This window comes from Eubalaena glacialis, chromosome 9 (genome assembly GCF_028564815.1).
Source record: "Eubalaena glacialis isolate mEubGla1 chromosome 9, mEubGla1.1.hap2.+ XY, whole genome shotgun sequence".
Classification (NCBI taxonomy): Eukaryota; Metazoa; Chordata; class Mammalia; order Artiodactyla; family Balaenidae; genus Eubalaena; species Eubalaena glacialis.
The window spans coordinates 24,288,624-24,308,397 of NC_083724.1; the positions used below are offsets into that span (position 1 = coordinate 24,288,624).

General features: G+C 40.5%; 1 protein-coding gene across 5 annotated transcripts in view; it reads right to left on the reverse strand.

Annotated features, from left to right (window-relative positions):
* The window catches only part of PALM2AKAP2 (PALM2 and AKAP2 fusion), a 478,191-nt gene that overhangs the window by 116,781 nt on the left and 341,636 nt on the right, over positions 1-19,774 (reverse strand). For all 5 annotated transcript variants that reach the window (XM_061200121.1, XM_061200118.1, XM_061200120.1 and 2 more), the window contains one exon: positions 18,765-18,850. In XM_061200121.1, coding sequence (XP_061056104.1) covers positions 18,765-18,850 — 86 coding nt within the window. The remainder of the gene's footprint in view (positions 1-18,764; positions 18,851-19,774) is intronic.

Below are 19,774 nucleotides of genomic sequence, written 5' to 3' on the forward strand. Positions count from 1 at the left end.
CCCTGCTTTCCTTCTTCCCTTCCTTCCTAGTTCCTTTTCTTTTTAGACCACAGCATAGTAAATTTTAGGAGCAGGCACTGCAAACTCAAATACCTTCCAAAGCCAGACTATCAGAAGTAGTTTGTGACTCCTGTGAAGGACTGCTAATTAATTTATAGACTGACCGAGATAAGATAGGCCAGCACGAAGAGAGAACTGTGTGTTTAGACAGATGGCTGCCACTGCTTCTGTTTTATATCAGGCATTTTCTTAACTTGCTTGGGATGAGTGAGGGCATATCCAAATGTCAGATAAATGAGAATTAGAGCTAGGAGGCACATTACATCACCCCAGCCACGTTCCTCATTTTACAGTATAGCAAAGTGTCAGTGAAATCCAGGGTCTCTGGAGCTAAAGACCAGGGTTCAAATCCTGGTCTGTCATTTGTTAGCTGTGTGATCTTGGGAAAGTTGCTCAGCGTCTCCATCTCTCCGAATCCTCACCTATAAAAGGCAGATCATGAGAACATCTACCTGCAGTGTCACATCTACAATATGACTGTTGTGAGCGTAAAATGAGACCATCCATGTAAAGCTGTAAGCCCAAGGCCAGCTACAATGTTAGTTGTTATCAGTGAAAGCAACTGAATCCTCGAAGGGGGATGGGACTTACACAAAACCACCAGGCAAAATTGGGCCAAGGTCAGGACTCAGACTCAGGCCTGCTCACTCTTAGGTCAGGGTTAATTTCTTTGCTATAAGCTTGCTTTCTTCGGTATTTTTGTTATTTCTAAAGAAAACAATAAACAACAATTACATGGCATGATGAGTGAAAGCTCTGGTTAATTTGGTTTTAAGGCCAGAGTCATATCTATGACCCACCTCTGGCCAGACAAGTGCAGAAGCACTGGTTACCATCAGTATAGGCAGGATGGTTGTGCTGTCAGTATGGTTACGTGCCCACCATCTCTATCACAATATCCTAGAAATATTTCCCTCTCAGCCTTTTGCCTTGGAGTTTTGCTTTGAGTTCTGTTAAAGTCTCCAGCCCGTTCTCAATATTCTGGAATATTCTGCAGACAGAGGATGCTGCCACAGACCTGCATATCAGAGAGGGGAAGTGAAGCCTTCATGCTGACATGCGTGTGTGCTGTGGTTTGCGGACACTCTCTGGAGGGGGTCCCTGCCAGGCACTGTATCCAGAGTGCTTGGTTCCCACAAGATGGGGGGACCATCTTACCCCAGGGCAGGGCCCTGCCAGGGAGAAATGAGCCCCCACTGCTCCCCTCCCCTTCCAGCCTTAGCTCTACCTTCTGCTTTCATTTTCTCTGGGTCGGTATCACTCAGTCGGCCCTGGATCCACCAGTTATTTCGCCCATTCTAGTCACATTCTGCTCTTTACCTAGAAAGCCCTTCTTACCAGTCAAGGCCTATTTGACTCCCCTGCTTCAAGCCTGCCCCCAAGGCTGCTGTTTCCAGGGCCTCCATCCACAATCTCCTTCCCCCACTGCCATTATCCTTACCCTCCCCTTGACAGAGACACTCTATCCAGGGCAGCCTAGAGTCTTACCTTGGGTTCAGCATCTTCCCTTGAACACCCATCAAACACACATGCTCCAACCCAACCCTTACTAGCCTCCCCTCACTCATCTGCCCGGTATTTCCTGACTCAAGGGTCCCACAATCCCCATGGTCACTTGCCCTCTTCCTCACTGTGGTCAAGTTACTGTGGCCCCTGTTACGGTCCCCACTGCCCCTTCACTCCTCCTTTCCCACCTGGCCTATTCAATGGCCTCTTAGCAGATCTCCCTGCCCTTGGCCTCTCCCCCATCCTGGCCACCTTTCACAATGCATCTGAGTTAGCGTCCCAAACCGGTCTCCAATGACTCCTCTTGCCAAGATGGACATTCCCTGTCATTCAATCACTCATCCGCTCAACAGACATTTATTAAGATTCTCCCATGTGTGAGGCCCTATTGTAGGTGCCAGGGATGTGGCAGTGAACAAAGCCAAGTGCTTTCTCTCATCCTCAAGCCACTCGGCCTGGAGGTGGGATGGGTGTTCTTGCTCGTTACTGCTTCTTCCAGACTACTGTCCTCCTTTCTCAGTAAAATCCCTCTCCCTCATTACCTGAAGATTTTAGCATCCGTCACTCTCTCCAACATTCTGATTATAAATCTTAATGATTATGGCACCCATGTGGATAAGTCTTCGAATATCCTGGCCTCTTAGTTTTTAAAATTTTAAAAAATAACTATTATTGGGACTTCCCTGGTGGTCCAGTGGTTAAGACTCCAAGCTTCCACTGCCGGGGGCACGGGTTCGATCCCTGGTGGGGGAACTAAGATCCTGCATGCCGCGAGGTGCAGCCAAAAAAACCCATAAATAAATAAATAATAAATTTTAAAAAATAACTATTATTGTCTTCCTACTTCAGCCATCCAGTTCCATGGTCCCATCCTAGACCTTGTAATTACCAATAACCGTGCACCCTTCATAATCTCAGTTTCAAACATCCTATTCTCTAACCACCACTCTTTCTTTTTTTTTTTTTTAATTAATTAATTTATTTATTTATTTTTGGCTGCATTGGGTCTTTGTTGCTGTGCAGGGGCTTTCTCTAGTTGCGGCGAGCGGGGGCTACTCTTCCTTGCAGTGTGTGGGCTTCTCATTGCGGTAGCTTCTCTTGTTGCGGAGCACGGGATCTAGGCGTGTGGGCTTCAGTAGTTGTGGCTCGCAGCCTCAGTAGTTGTGGTGTACGGGCTTCGTTGCTCTGAGGCATGTGATATCTTCCCAGGCCAGGGCTCAAAACCATGTCCCTTGCATTGGCAGGCGGATTCTTAACCACTGTGCCACCAGGGAAGTCCCACACTCTTTCTACTACTATGCCAACTCCAAAATTCTCCAACTCCATGACCAGGGCTAATCCAATGAGCCCATTAAGGATCATTGTTCCTCATCCCTCCTGGTCTCATTCTTTCTGTAGCTTAGATTCCATGGTCCATCCCTTGTGTACGCTCTCAACTCCTTTGTCTGTCTCTCCCTTTGCCATAGTCACCCTGTAATCAGTAACCCCAGATCAATCCAACTCTTTGTCCGTTCCACATCTTCATTCACACACTGACATGATTAGAGAAATACATACAACCACCTGGCCAGTCTCACTTTAAATTGATGACTGCTTCCTTTAAGTGGTGCCTGGAGATGCTATTTACATTTCCCCAGTCCATTCATTCCCCTACTCTTGCGATGACTAGGTACACCTTCTCCTTTTCCCTTATACACTTCTTGCTCCACGTCACTCTCATCTGATGTCCTGGCTTCCCATCTCACTGAGTAAGAACACGCAATGAGAAGATGGCCTTCCCTCTTGTGACTATGAGCACATGCCCCTGACCCTAGCTAAGGCCATCTCCTCCATTTGCACTGGATCCCGTCCCTTCTTACCCCTTCCAGGACATTACTCCCCCAACTGTAACCTCTCCTGCAACATAAATTTTCTCTCACCTCATAAGGTCTACTGTGATCTCTCCCACTTTAAAAACAAACAAACAAGAAAACCAAAAAAAAACTTCTCTTAACCCTACAGCCTTCTGCAGCTACCACCTCAATTTTCTATTCCCCCTTAGATCAAACATATTTAAAAGAGAGAGTTCTACTTATTGTCTCCATTTCCTGCCCCCATCACCCCCATTCTTTCTTTTGTCCTCGTTGCCCCACCGACAGAGCACTGGTCACAGTCAACATGACCTCTCCAGGCTGCCAAACCCAATGATCATTTCTCAGAACTCATCTTACTCGACCTTTCAGCAGGATTTGACACAGATGTTCGGTCACTCCTTTTTGAACTACTTCCTTCATCTGGCTTCCCAAATACTCCTCTCTCCTGGTTCCTCACAGACCTCACTAGCCATTCTTTCTTGGTCTCCTTTTTTTCCTCATCTCCCAAATCTTTAATATAGGCTGATCCAAGACTAGGGCCTCAACTCCTTCTTTCCTTCTATCCCTCTGTGATCTCATCCTGTCGTGTGGCTATGTACTGATGAGTCCCAGATTTCTATCTCAGCCTGCCCTCTGCCTGGAACTCCACACTCACACCTGACCTCTCCACTTGGATGACTAGAAGGCATCTTAAACTTAACAAGTGCCCAGAAAATTCTTAATTTCCTCCCCAAATCTGCTCCTCCCATAGTCTTGCCCACCTGATTAAAGACAGACTCCATTCTTCTAGCCACAACCGTGTCACTCCCATCTGACAATATCCTGATTTATTTTTCTCCAAAGCACTTATCATTCTCTTTCATATAATATACCTGCTTGTTTCTTTGTTTCTTGTCTATCTCCCCTTACTAAAAAGTAACCTACGTGCATACAGGATTATAGTCTCTTTAGTTAATTTCTAGATGCCCATAGCTTGGCATAGAGTAGGTGCTAATTAAAATTTGTTGAATAAATGAAAAAAATGTGTTCATGGAGCTTACATCCTAATACAGTGTGAAGAATGGGGAAAGATTAAAAAAACCAACAAGGGAGAAGAATGCCAGATAATATGAAATAAGATAACAGGATAGAAAATCAAAGGTCAGTTGAATTAACCCATGTAGCTATTAGAAATATATTATTGTCAAGAGGTGTTAATTGTTATAAAGAAAAATAAGGCAGGGGAAAGGGATGACATTGATGGCACTGGGGAGTGGGTACTATTTTATACAGTACGGTCAAGAAGAGACTCCTTAATGAGGTGACATTTGAGCAGAGAACTGCAAAAAGAAATGAGCCATGAGATATTGAAGGGAAAAGCATTTCAGCACAGGAAACAGCAGCTGTGGCAACACTGACCAACCGTGTGTGGAGCAGCCAGGAGGCCTTCACAGCTGAGGAGGGGTAGATGAGGGGAGGGTGGCTGTGAGTGAGCTCAGAAAGGAAACAGGCCAGGCCAGATCATGAGGACCCCACAAGCCTCGATAAGTATTTTGGATTATTTTTTTCTTGAATAAGATGTGAAGCCACTCATTTATTTTAAGCAGATAAATGACTTAAGTTGTTTTAAAGATCACTGTGGCTGCTACTATATAAGGTCTGTACCACAGGCGGGAAAAGGAGTAGCCAGGAGACCACTTAGAAGCTATTGTAGTAATCCTGGCAAGAGGTGACAATAGCTTAAACTAGGATGGTCATGGTACAGTGGTGATAGTAATGGTGGAATCAGATTCTAGACATAATTGGAAGAAGAAGATGCACCAGGCACATGGCAGGGAGCATCGCACTTAGAAGACATTCAATACCTATTTATCAGATGCATGCGCATATACTTCTTATTCTCATTACAATAAAATGTTCTTTTTAAATTCAAAAAATCCCCATTTGATTATTTTTCTAAGAAATTTCTTTTCAACAAAATACCAACTCACCAAAACAGACTTTTGAAGTACATTGGGTAAAGTAGTTCCTGAACTTTAGGTAAAAAAATTGCACTTTTGAAACACTAAACAAACTAGAGTGTCCCATAAGACGATTTCCAAGAAGAATTTAGTGTTTCATATGCAAGGACCACATTGACCCTTAAATTTCTAACATTTATCATGGGTGAATTCAAGTGGCCTTTCTTTTTTTTCTGCTATTATCTCTGGCATTCTTCTCCCTTTAACTCCTTCATTACAAAAATAGCTCTTTTCAGATAAGTCACTTGCACAAAGAATGTGTGGCTTGAAAGTTATTGATTGGGAAAGCAGACTCCTATGCCTTTTCTTTGCTATGGATCTGAACTCCAAGGAAATGGCTGGTTGTGAAGTTAACTGGCTCAGCATCACCTGAGAAAAGGACAAGCATGTGTGGATCACAGGCGAGAGGTGGTCCGGTGTCATGGGTAGGAGGGTGTGCTCTGGGGGCCAAATCCGCATTCCTCCACTGATTCTGGGTGGGACCTTCCACAGGTGACTTTACCTCCCTGTGTCTCAGTTTCAGTTTCCTAGCCTTTAAAATGGAGACAATTACATAGTATCTATACCATGGGTTTGTGGTGAGCACTGGTTGAGTTAATGCTTACAGAGACCAAAGAACCCACCATTTAGATTCTCAGTAGATGGTAGCTATTTGTTATTATTCATCTATGCTGGTCTGCTGCTCTAGTAACTGCCCTGGGGCCAGTCCAAAGAGCCAGATCAGTCTTAGCTCAGAAGGGTTCTTGACTAATGCCTTCTCCTGGGGGATTATAGCTATTTAGCTATTTTCCTATCATTAATTTTTTTTTATTGAAGTAGAGTTGATTTATAATGATTCAGGTATATAGCAAAGTGATTCAGTTATATATATATATATATATATATATATATATAATTTTTTTTAAAGAGTCTTTTCCATTATAGGCTATTATGAGATATTGAGGGCTTCCCTGGTGGCTCAGTGGTTAAGAATCCGCCTGCCAATGCAGGGGACACGGGTTCGAGCCCTGGCCGGGAAGATCCCACATGCCACAGAGCAACTAAGCGCGTGCATCACAACTACTGAGCCTGCGCTCTAGAGCCCGCGAGCCACAACTACTGAAGCCCACGCGCCTAGAGCCCGTGCTCCACAACGAGAAGACACCGCAATGAGAAGCCCACGCACTGCAACGAAGAGTAGCCCCTGCTCGCGGCAACTAGGGAAAAGCCCGAGTGCAGCAACAAAGACCCAACGCAGCCAAAAATAAAATAAATAAAAAATTTAAAAAGGTATTGAATATAGTTCCCTGTGCTATACAGTAGGTCCTTGTTGTTTATCTATTTTATATACAGTAGTGTGTATCTGTTAATCCCAGATTCCCAATTTATCCCTCCCCCCTTTCCACTTTGGTAACCATAAGTTTGTTTTCTGTGTCTGTGAATTTATTTCTGTTTTGTAAATAAGTTCATTTGTATTATTTTTTTAGGTTCCACATGTAAGCAATATCATATGTCTTTGTCAGTCCTGTCATTAAATTTTAATTAAAATAACTTCCCATTTATTAAAGAAATACTCATTGTATGGAAAGCAATAAACTGTGAGCTGTGGAATATTACAGACCTAGGACTGATTCCTGGCTCCACTCTTACAGATTTTGTGACCTTGGGAAAATCACCTTTTCAGAGCATGGAGCTCTTCAAATAAACAAAACAAGGGTCCCTCTTTCACGGTGAAATTGTGAGTGTTAAGTGAAATAACATAGTGTCTGACCCTTAGTGAATGCTGGGAAAAAGAAAGGGAGCGAATGGGGAGGGAAGGAATGAGGAAGGAAGTAAGGAAGGAAGGGAAAGGAGGAAGGAAAAAGAGAAGAAGAGAGGGAAGAAGAGAAGAAACAAGGGTGAGAAAGAAGAAAATAGGAAGGGTGGGTCAAAGACTATTATAGGATAAGAAAGTTTGATAAAATCCATATGGAGGAAAAAGGTTTATTTTAATAAACTGTCAAATACTATGAAAAATGCTTAGAAACAGGATGCATATTTTTATCTGAAAAAGAAAAAGATTCTTTGCCTCTTTTGCAATGCCTTTTCTCTTAAGAGGGATTTTCCTATGTCACTCATGGGCTAAACTTGGCAATTTTTTTCATATTTGGGTTTTCTTCATATTTTCTTTGTAGGAACCAACATATATAAAACACATTAAGAATAATAAAAATAATAATTCTTACTGGATGAATGTTTGTCTATTTCTCAACTTAAGCTTTTCATTTTCAAAATTTCCAAAGGATTTATTGCCATAAATTTGAAAAATCACCCTCAGAATTTGAACGTGTTTAAATATAGTACCCCACATGTAAGAACATGCAACATAACACTCAATAAGGTTTTTTTTCAACCTAAAAGTTAAGAAATGCTGTATAACAGAAATACACATATCTTAGGAAAAACTAAAAGAAGAAACTGCCCCAAGCTCAGGCATGGTAGGTATAGTGGTCTCCTAATAAATACTGCAGGACATCCGTAGGCTGAATTTCTCCAGATTCAAAGAAAGGTCTATTTATTCACTGTCGGCCCAGCTTCCCTTATTTATTGAAGAGCCAGTCTGTTTTTATCATATTCATGAATCACTGCAGTCGAATGATAATGAAATGTAATCAGAATGTTGATAGGATGTAAACCCAAGGGCAAGCCTGAAAAACAACCAAATCTCTGGGATGAAAATCTAATCTTATCCCACCAGGTAAACTGCAGTTTTGCATTTGAAGAACAAATGCAAACAGAACTACATAAAAGCTCTCTTATTGATCAGGGGCTGTGAGACCTACTTTATCTGTTTGCATAAGAGCATCACCATTTTGTTCTACCAGGGGAAGCAGTACGACATAGTTAAGAACAAGGGCTGAAAAAAAAAAAAAAAAAGATCAAGGGCTGCCTGGTTAGATCTGGGCTCTGAGACTCTGCTGTGTGTTTCTTGGACAAGTTACTTAGTGTCTCTGTACCTTTTCTTCCTCTGTAAGTTGGAGATACTCATGGTACCCATCTCATAGGGTTGTGTAAGAATTAAATAATATAATACCCTAAGCAAGTGGGCAATGCCTGACACATGGAAAGTTCTCAACAAATGTTAGCTATTATTCTCATTCATTTTTCTAAACTGAAATTCACTCGAAAATTCATCATATTAGAGATCAAAACTCAGTCTCTGAGCATATGGAGAATATGATGACTGATCCATTACCTTACCTTCTAGCCCAGATCCCTTTGGGAGAGGGAGTGGGGATTGTGGCTACCGGTACCTTTTTCTTTTTAGAAATATACCTGATAATGTTGAGCTAAAATAAATGTCACATTTCCACTGTCTCATTTCTGAGGAAGAAGCAGTTGTTGCAACAGTAATAAACTCAAGTGACATCAAAACAGCCCAACTCCTGGTGTGTAAATCTCTCAGCACTTTGAAGCCTGTTCTCCTAGCCAGTGGAGAAATCACCTTGCCTGAGCACGTAGTCTCCTTTTATATACAACTTACATGTGTGTCAGATTTTCTCTGTTAACTACTAGTTTTCACTGCTACAGAAAAAAGCAAGGAGGAAGGTCACTGAGGATGGGTAGAAGAAAGACACAGAAAAGGAAGGCATTGATAATTTATGAAGAGGAGTGCTAGATGCTCACTTAAACTATCTTAAGTGCTTGTATAATGAAGCAAGATCTTTCTGCCGATGAATCCCACAGATACTTCCGGAGGATTATGCAAAAGATTTATGAGACCTCTGTGATACCGGACTTGTTTCAGGACAAAGCCTTTTGGAAACAGCCACGTGAATAATTTGTTTTTCAGGAATAACTTGTGACCATTCCAAACCCTCCCAGACATTAAGGATAATTTATTCATAAATAAACTAGATAGGCAAACTCTCGCCTAATGGGAACCAGTTGGCAACCTTTCAAGAGCACCAAAGACCGATGGTTCCCGCCGGTGGGTTCTGCGTTTGGATTGCTTGCCTTAGTTTTATGAGAAGTCAGACTTTGGTAACTGCAAATACGCCCTGCTTCAAAGCTAATTAGATTGGGCAGATCATTCATAAGAAGACAGGCTTATCTGCGAAAGGGCTCTGACATACAGGACAGAGACTATTCTAGAGCTTTGTCATCATTAGTCGCTCCCACCCCTGGAATGCTAGAAATATGCTTTGGAGGAAATGCACTGATGTACTCAGGAAATATTTGTGAATGTGTCAGAACTTTTGCTGGGAATATGTAGGCTGGTGTCATCTATTTCAGGAGGTGACCACCCAGAGAGAGGGGAATTTTACTAAGCCATAGACTAGGTAAAAGCACAAGAATATTTCATCAACATTTTAAAACTTGGGGTGATGAAACTCTCTGCAGGAAATGAAATCACTGATTGATAGCCCAGCTAAAAATGAAAACCCTAGAATAGGCTGCAGAAAAATTATAACATGCCCAGATTGAGGAAAAGTCGTGTTTTTTGTTTTGTTTTGTTTTGTTTTAAGTCAAGAGAAACAAACAAACTGGGGGCAGAATTTCCCATGGTTTCACTTCACAGAGAAACCAGTGAGGTACAGATCTTGGCATGGGTCAGGTTTGGAAGGCTTTATTTCTAGGGAAAAAAAAAAAAGTGGATCAGGAGAGATCCATTGATAGGTTATTAGTTTATTGTATAAACTGAACCTGTATATCTGTCTGATTTAAAGCTTAATATAATGAACTTAATATATGGTCATCCTGAAGTGAATAAAGTCATAGTAAAGAAAGAAATACAAAACCACAAATAATCTCAGACCACAGCAATCAAATGCATTAAGCTGTTTCCTTTACCTCCTTTGCAATACCCCTCCCTGCCTAGGACTGCCAGACTTAGCAAATTAAAATATAGGATGGCCAGTTAAATTTAAATTTTGGTAACAAATAAACAATTTCTTAGTATGTCCCATGCAATATTTGGCACATACTGATACTAAAAAATTACTTGTTGCTTATCTAAAATTCAAATCTAACTGGGTGTCCAGTGTTTTATCTGGCAAAACTACTTTTGCCCCATCCTAGGAGCTACTCTGCTTTAGCTGATAGTAAAATTAATTTGCATTCATCAATCCCTATGTAGAGAGGTTATAACGTGTCTTTTCACCTGAGTTCCAACACTCACTCTGAGATCTTGGATAATTCATTTCACTTTGCTGAGCCCCAGTCACCACATCTGTAAAATGGGGTGAATAATAGTTCCTCCTTTGCAGGGCCATTTTGAGGACTATATGAAATGGTACATGTAAGGGCTGAGCACAGTACCCAGCTCATAGCAAATGCTCAATCAATATTAGCTATTATTGTCAGCAGGAGGACATGATGAATAAATAAAACAGCAGAGAAGAAGGTACCTGAGATCTTTCATTTGCCAGAATATTCCTTATCTATACATATATAATGAGAGTTATCAATTGTGACTTCATTTATTTGACCTTCACTTTATTTGACACATAGGGAGCAACACATAGGACTAACGATAACCAATACTGATGCACCATATTATAGTGTACACCAGGGCCTTTCACATCTGATTCCTTGTAATAATACAGAATGCATATTAAAAAAAAATCAAGACACTGATTCTCCAAGAGAGAGTATGGTGAACATTTAGCCAATAGTTAGTCCTGGAATGCCTCCTACCCCCCACTATCATCCCCCTTTGAGATCCACCACTCTAAATAGTTTCAAGGACTAAAAAAGTCTGCCATAAAAGAGTTCCTTTGGCAAGGAAGCAAATTTAGAACAATCTTTATGTATGTACCCAATGTAGAAAGGACTTCTGGTCCCAAATGTGTCTTTTTGTCCAGAGCCCCTGCACAAACAATCCTCTATGTCGTCATCGGCAAATACAAAGGACAACTGGTCAGCACTGCTGGCAACAGGAGGTCCTCAGCAGAACGGCTTTTTAAAGGCAGCTCGCAAAGAAAGCTGTAACCTGTGGCCTCTATTCACCACCGGAAGAGTCTAAATGCTTTTTCCCTTTTGTAACAGAGAACATCTGCCATTCCAGGAGAACAATCCCCCTCCCAGCAGTAAGTTTTACATACAGAGGCAACAACCTCTTTTTATGTGGCTCTCTCATGTCCTTGGTTAGGAAATGTGCCCCTTTCAAACGGTTTTACAGCCAGAACCCCCAACTTGCCTAACTGGTACCCATCCTGCTTCTTGCCTAAGCACAACTGAAAAATATTGTATATGTGGTTAAATTAACTAAACAAGGAGGTCGTTAGACAGAGGTGGCTCTACTGCCATGGAGACCCCCAACAGCAAACCAAAATTTAAGTTGTTATTGCCTCCAGGTTACAAAATCAAAACACTAAGGAGAAACAATACAAACAGCCAGTGAGGCTTTAAGTTACAGCCAATTGATTACTTGCCTTTCATTGCTTCCACCTTTTCTCTGTAAAAGTCTCTCCCCAGCTCCTGTGGGCAGAGTGCTGCTAACCACTTCTGGTTTGGTGCTGCCTAATTTGAATGAGTTTTTGTTCAAATACACTCTTAAAATTCTTACTATGGCTCAGTTTATCTTTTAACAATGTAAATAAGTACAAGACTTCTTTCTGCGAAAAAATCCAAGGTGTGTACTAGAATGTTCTGTGCTCCTTTTTGCAAATACTTAGTTTTTAGTCTCTGTATATACAACAAGAGGGTAAGGTAAAGACAGCATTTGGGACTTAGTTGGTATATTTGATTAAGATGGCAGCCAAATCACATTATTTCAGACCAAGAGATATTTCTTTTAACATGGATCTTTGTACTTTTAACACAGATTGATGTAGTTTTGTACAGTCATTAAATAAACACAATTCAAGAAAACAATGCAGATCCAAACAGGTGCAGTTGGTGGCTCCAGCTGAATAAAGGCAAGACACTTCCAGGATGTCAGCACTGGGCAGTTTACTCCTCAGAAGAAAGCATGCTCTGTGACCAGCAAATTCCTTTAAGATCTAGTATGTAGCAGCTTCCTAGGAACTTTATTTTGGAAATATAAAGTTCTTAAATGCATGTAAAATGACTGCCTTTCTAGCTTGCCCTGTCCAGAGGTTATTAAAATGCTAGGTTGAGGTTTAGCCATCTTACTTGCTTTTTACTCTTAATAGGATATATTTAAAATCCCCTTGAGAAGACAGCTAGATATTATTACATATAAACTGTGACGCTGAAGTGGTTGTCAGGAGCTGAAGAGAGGAGGGGAATGGAGTTAGTATTTCATGGGGACAGAGTTACAGTCTGGGATAATGAAAAAGTCCTGGAGATGGATGGTGGTAATGGCTGTAGAACAATACGAATGACATAATGCTACTTAAAAATGGTTAAAAGTGTGATTTTTGTTATGTATATTTTACCACAATAAAAAATATAAGACTGATAGGTTAATAACAATGATAAAAAACAAAAAAGCTGAGATGTGAGGGGAAAATAATCAGACAGAAAAGAGAGAGAGAAAGAAAAGGGGAAGAAATGGAAAGAAAAGAGATTGATGAGACACTCCTACCCCCTCCCAGGGCAGTGGTGGGGGGATGGCAGTGATCCTAAAGGGGAAAAATGAACTGAGCCCCCTTCCCCCATCATCAAGAAGAGGGTCCCTCACTCAGTAAACAATGACTACACATCTGCAGTAAGAGAATAACAGAATGTACCCTGTACCCTCTTGCACATAAAGGAAACCAAGCCATTGAAAAATTAACTGCATACAAATGACCAATAAACAGATGAAAAGATACTCAGCATCACTAGCCAACAGGGAAACGCACATCTAAAGCACAATGAAATGCCACTTGACACCCACTAGGATGGTTATAATCAAAACACAGACAATAGCAAGCATTGATCAGATGTGGAAAAATCAGAACCCTCATCCACTGCTGGTGGGAGTGTAACATGGTGCAGCTACTTTGGAAAACAATCTGACAGTTCTTCAAACAGTTAAACACAGATTTACCACATGACCCAGCAATTCCACTCCTGGTTCATATCCACGACAAAAGAAAACATGCGTCCACACAAAGACTTGTGCGTGAATATTCATAACAGAATTATTCATAATAGCCAAAAAGGGGAAACAACCTAAAAGTCCATCAACTTGTGAATGGACTAGAAAACAAAGCAAAACTCTGGTATATCCATGAAATGAAATACTACTCAGCATTAAAAGAAATGAAATACTAATACAGGCTACAACATGGACGGATCTCAAAAACACCATGCTAAGCAAAAGAAGCCAGACACAAAAGACCACACGTTGTATGATTCCATTTACATTAAATGTCCGTAACAGGCAAACCTATAGAGACAGAAAGTGGTGCTTGGGATTGGGGGTGAAATGGAGACAAACTAATAGGACATAATAGGGATCTTATTGGAGTGATGAAAATGTTCTTAAACTGGATTATGGTGATGGTTGGTAAATTTACTAGAAATTATTGTACACTTAAATGTGTGAACTTTATGTTATATAAATTATGTACCTCAATTATGTTTAGAAAAAAAGATGGTGAAAAAAAGAACTGTGATTTAGAGGTTCTAACAAGTGAAAAACAAAACACGGAGGAAAGTAGCATAAGAATAGATAAACAGATATATGTATATGTATAGCTATAGCTGATTCACTTTGTTTCAGGGTGATGTAGGGGATGGATTCTCTTGCTGTGATGCAAACATGTAAAATAAAGATTCTATGACAGAAAAAAAAAAAGAATAGATAAACAACAGGATCTACCCTATAGCACAGGGAACTATACTCAATATCTTGTAATAACCTATAATGGAAGAGAATCTGAAAAAGAACATATAGATATAGATACCTGAATCACTTTGCTGCACATGTCTCTCTTATGCTAACAACACTGTAAATCAACTACATTTCAAAAAAAAAAGAAAGAAAAAAGAAAAGAAAGCATAAAGAGAGGCACAAGAGACAGACCCTCCGGTGAGAACACAGGGAGTAAGTAGGTTTGAGGAAAGACCAGCGGTCCCCCTTAACTGCAGTCTAGACAGACACTGTCTTCATTTCTTCCTTCATATATTTGTTCATGCAACAACAATTGACAATTGCACATGACAGGCTACACACTCGGTCGGGAGCTGGGATGCAAGTCCTCACAGAGACGACATTCCCGCAGGGGAGACCGGATCTCATGCAAGGACGCTGATGGTTATTTACGTGCCTGGCTCTGCAGGAGAAGCACTAGGGCCTTTGAGAGCACGTGACAATACTGGTCAGAAAGGACTAATATTTGAGCCAAAGACTTGAATATAAATAGGGGTTAGCTGGGCTGGGAGAGAGAGGAAGGAAGAGGAAGAGGAAGGAAGCCTTGAATAAAAGCCATGGGGTTTTAAAAGACATAGCACCTGCCTAAGACAATCTCTGTCTAGACTGCAGTTAAGAGGGATCACTGGCCTTTCCTCAAACCTACTTACTCCCTGTGTTCTCACATGAGGGTCTGTCTCTTGTGCCTCTCTCTTATGCTACTTTCTTTTCTCTTTTCTTAATAAATTTATTTATTTATTTATTTATTTTTGGCTGTGTTGGGTCTTCGTTGCTTTGCGGCGAGCAGGGGCTACTCCTTGTTGCGGTGCCCGGGCTTCTCATTGCGGTGGCTTCTCTTGTGGAGCATGGGCTCTGGGCGCGTGGGCTTCAGTAGTTGTGGCTCGCGGGCTCTAGAGCGCAGGCTCAGTTGCTGTGGCGCACGGGCTTAGTTGCTCCGCGTAATGTGGGATCTTCCCGGACCAGGTATTGAACCCGTGTCCCCCGCATTGTCAGGCGGATTCTTAACCACTGTGCCACCAGGGAAGCCCTGGCTTGCCCTTTTTAAAAGATCATTCTGGTTACAAGTAGGCTGGGTGCAGAGAGCAAAAATAGGTCCAGAGACAGACATGGTGGAAGATGGGGCTAGAAATGAAATTGCAGTTCTGAGCCTTAGTCAGTGTGCAAAAGAAATGGAACCAAAGGGTTTTGAACAGGGAGTCCCCAAGTCCTTTCTCAGACCAGCTGGACAACCAGAGAGCCAAGGGCAGCGGTAGGGTTCCTGTGGCCAACCCCTTACTACTTTAGTGGTATGCTAGACAACATTTTCCCAAACTGACCCCAAAAATCACCAGCATTTGTTAAAAATGCTAATTCTCAAACCCAGATCTTCTGGATCTGAATTTTGAAAGGAGAAGCCTGGGAAGCTATATTATTTTTAAATACTGCTGCAGACGATTCTCGTGGTCAGGCAAGTTTTAGAAAATATTGATCCATACTTTAAAAAAAAATCAATATCTAGACAAGCAGCAAAACAGATTAAAATATAATATAGAAGCTATCCCCAAATATGACTACCCTTTTCTTCTAGTGAATCGTGATTCAGGCTGAAAAAGGTTAATGGTTCTTTCAAAACAAGAACAGGTAAAAACAACTTGTAAAGGCTGAGCATAGTATAATAAGAAAATAGTGATGGATGTGTGTAATATTGGCTTTCAGCCTCTATGGTATTGGCACTGTAGGTATAATTCTTGGGTAGATCCGAGCATATTGGTTTCCTAGGGCTACTGTAACAAATTACCACAAACTCGGTGGCTTACAACAACAAAAACTTATTCTCTCACAATTCTAGAGGCCAGAAATCCAAAATCAAGGTATTGGCAGGGCACTGCTTCCTCTGAAGTCTCTAGGGAAGAATACTTCCTTGCCTCTTCCAGCTTCTGGTGTTCTTTGGCTTGGGCTATATGGAACTCCAACCTCTGCCTCTGTCTCTTCTTGTGGCCTTCATTTCTGTGTTACCTCTTCTTCTGTCTCTTATAAGGACATGTGTCATTGGACTTAGGTCCTACCTGGTTAATCCAGGATGATCTCACCTCAAGATTCTTAATTACATCTGCAAAGACCTCTTTTCCAAATAAGGTCATAGTCACAGGTACCAGGGTTTAGGACTTGGACGTATGGTTTTGCGGGGAAGGAAAGGATTCACAATTCAACCTACTACATAGTGATTTTAAATTGTTGAGCAGGCCTACATAATACTCCTACCTGTATCAGTGTATTTAGAGGGTGTTTTTAGCATAAATGCTCTTAGTTCAACATTCCTCAGAATGACAGAAGTTCGTTTATAAATGAATTCATTCATCTGAGTCATGTATATTTTTAGAAGCATAACTATCATTTCAAAATAAGACATGGTATTAAAAAGCTACATATAGTAGACAAAACCATATTCAGGCAACTGACATCACAAAAAAATGTGCCTTTTTCAGAAAGAAAATTTCTAAGCGCGAAGAAAGGTAAATCTATTTCAAGAAGAGTAATAGGGAGGAAACCAAAGTATTTTAGTGGTTTCTGCTGATATTCCCCTTAGTAAATGTCAATGAATCAAGTTTTATTATAATTAATGTTTTAACAGAATATTTTGTTTTCCCAGGGCAAAAAACAGGAGTAGCTGATATTACAAGGATATATGAAGTAGCTATTAGAAACAGGAATAGCTGTAGAGGCATGAATATATGATGAGGAATCTGTAGTTAATTTATGAACATCAGGCACTTATAGACACAGAAAAAAATAATACTTTAAGATAGACACAGGGCAGGATGGATACATAAAGCAGTGTGGGGTGGGAAATAGCACGGTACCAAAGGAAAAAAATGGATAATTGCTGCATAATTGGGAAACCTAACAGAAAAGATCTAAACAGAAGCGTTTCCCTAAATTACATCCACCTAGAGGTTTCAAAAATCATTTATTGAGAAGAGACTGGCATTAATAGAGTAACTTAATAATATTTGTAGGAATTTATTGGAGTAGTAAATATATTTGTATTTTGCTTAACTTTTTAAAGTATATAGTGTTCTTTCTTCTGAGTGGGTTCAGTTCTTATGAACTAAAAATCCTCTGTTCTTATAAAACATTCCCAGGTATTCAATAAAAGAAGACAGAAAGAGAGGTTGAGAATGACATAGAAATTGAATAGACCCAAATAAAACTTTAGTCAAGATCCTGGTGCCAAAGAGGAGCACACTGATTAAATAGTAACCTTATAAAACAGGATTTAGGCAAAACTTGTTTGTATCAGAATACACCATTTGCTTTTATATAACAAACTCTGCAGGTACACTAGCAACACATCTCAGAAACTAATTCTTAAAATGATGACAGATTGCAAAATAGCACATCAAAATCCATCAAATTCTACTATCAGCATCCACCCCTCTCTATCCAACATGGCCAAAGATTTCTCAAACTTTGCAAACTTTGCACGAATAGCCAGCAAAACACCAATACATCATTGCAATATATATCATTGTCTTGCAAATTCTGCTAACATAATTACAAGCAAACTTGCAGCACGGGATAATTATTATTTAGATTAGTTGACTCTTTTAACCAATCAAGCTACTTTCCCATCTTATAATACATTTCACTGTGGTATGTTTCTTTGCTTTCTCTAACATCTTTAATACAGATAACACAAGTTCAGCCATCACATTACAAAGGAGAGCTTGAATAAATTCATCCTGTATATTCTTTTGTACAACCTCTACTAAAAAACCCAGGAGTGAAATCTCTCTAGTGATATCTCAATATAAAAAAGGACATTACTTTTTGTTTTTCCAAGAAAACATCGTAAGTGGCATTTATTTAAATTCTAATCATTCAAGCAAAAATGTTAGAAAGCCCTCCCACCCCCAGCCTTTGTTAAGTGAAACATAAACAGAATTCCAAGAGAGGAGGACCATTCCTTTGTGTCTATTCCAGTAATATAAGGGAAGTAGTTATGTCTGATATATTTTGCTACAGATTCCTTAATCTAGGCAATGATTACTAATTCATGCATTTAATTTGAACAGTGATAATTAGGTTGATTTCCAGACGACTCATTTTGTAAACCTTTGGCCATTAGCATTCCAGGCAGAGTGGGCCATGTGCTGCCTTCCTGCTGACATCAGTGGAAATCTTGAGTCAAGATCAAAGCTACTTTATGCCTCTCTGACCTTTCTTCACAATGCACAGTGGGGCCTGGGTTTCTCAGCTCAGAATTTTCATATTTGCTTCACTGTCCCCACAGGGTTACCACTTACAGACAGTCTACATGTAGATATTCACTGAAGATCCTACAACCGGTCCATTGGAAATCACAAGTCTTGGATTCTAGTTTTCAGGTGGCTTCCTAATCCGGATCCCAAATTTCAGCAAATCTTATTCTGGTTGGCTCACTGAGGCTTCAGTGAATAGAGAGAGAACCCCACTGGGGTGAGGGGCAGTGCTCATTTTGCCCCCAGAAATCTGCCATACACTCACTTTCCTCTAGAGATGCACTTTGAGAATCACACTAGAGAAAGGATGCCTTACCTTGACAGTCATGTCTGCGCTGGACGTGTCTGTGGCTTTCGAGGTTATCTCATCTCCTGTTAGCAGCACACTCTCCCACCCAACTCCTGAAAAAGAAAAATCAAAATGGTGCCATTTGAGCCAAGTGCGTTCAGCTGGTGTAGAGAGATACTTCACTGTTTCGCAGCTTCCAAGCCCATGTGACTTGAAAGGAAACCAATGATTATCCACCGTTTAACTGCCTGGCAGTTACCAGGAGAGCTTCCTTTCAGAAGTGTGGTCAGTCAGCACCTCTTGTTTTTATCTAATCTCCAAGTTTGGAGTCATTATCTAAATCTCGTATTTTATAAATAGTGCTATTCCTAGTCCAGAGTGGAGAAGAGGTTAAAATGAACTCCTCCAGAATCCAGGCTTCATACTGAGGTCTTATTCGGAGCTTAAAGTGACCCCCATAACACAGAAATCTGCACATCTGAATCTAATTCAACATCCAATAGAAATGACCCCAGATTATTCACTGTCCTAGATTCTACACAGCTGCTGGAAATAACTGAGAGTTTACACTCACTTTTAAAATCTATATATATTTCTCCCCAAGTCTTAATGCATGTTAGCTCCTTTTTTCTTAAGCTGTCAGACAGGCTCCAAGTGTGGACATCTGGCAAGATACAAGGTTTTGCTCTCTCCAACCTCAACAAAAGAGATCAGGGGCTGGTGTTTGGAAATACCCATGATCACAATACAGTAAAACTACACTAATTTAGATGCAATTATGTGTGTGAATGGAGGTGGAATGGTCTATAATAGTGAAAAGTTTGAAGTAATGACAAGTATATTTTTAAAAAACAATATTGCAAGTAAAGTCATCTTCTTAAAAGCTACGAAGGTAATACTTAGCAGAGTTTCTCAGGGTCCACTTTAATAAGCAGATACAAATTTTATAATTGGTATAATAACTGCCTACTGGGATATGAGCGCTCATAGCTTAAAGTATTGAAAAGATTGTTTCCTTAAACAGACTATAACTGTGT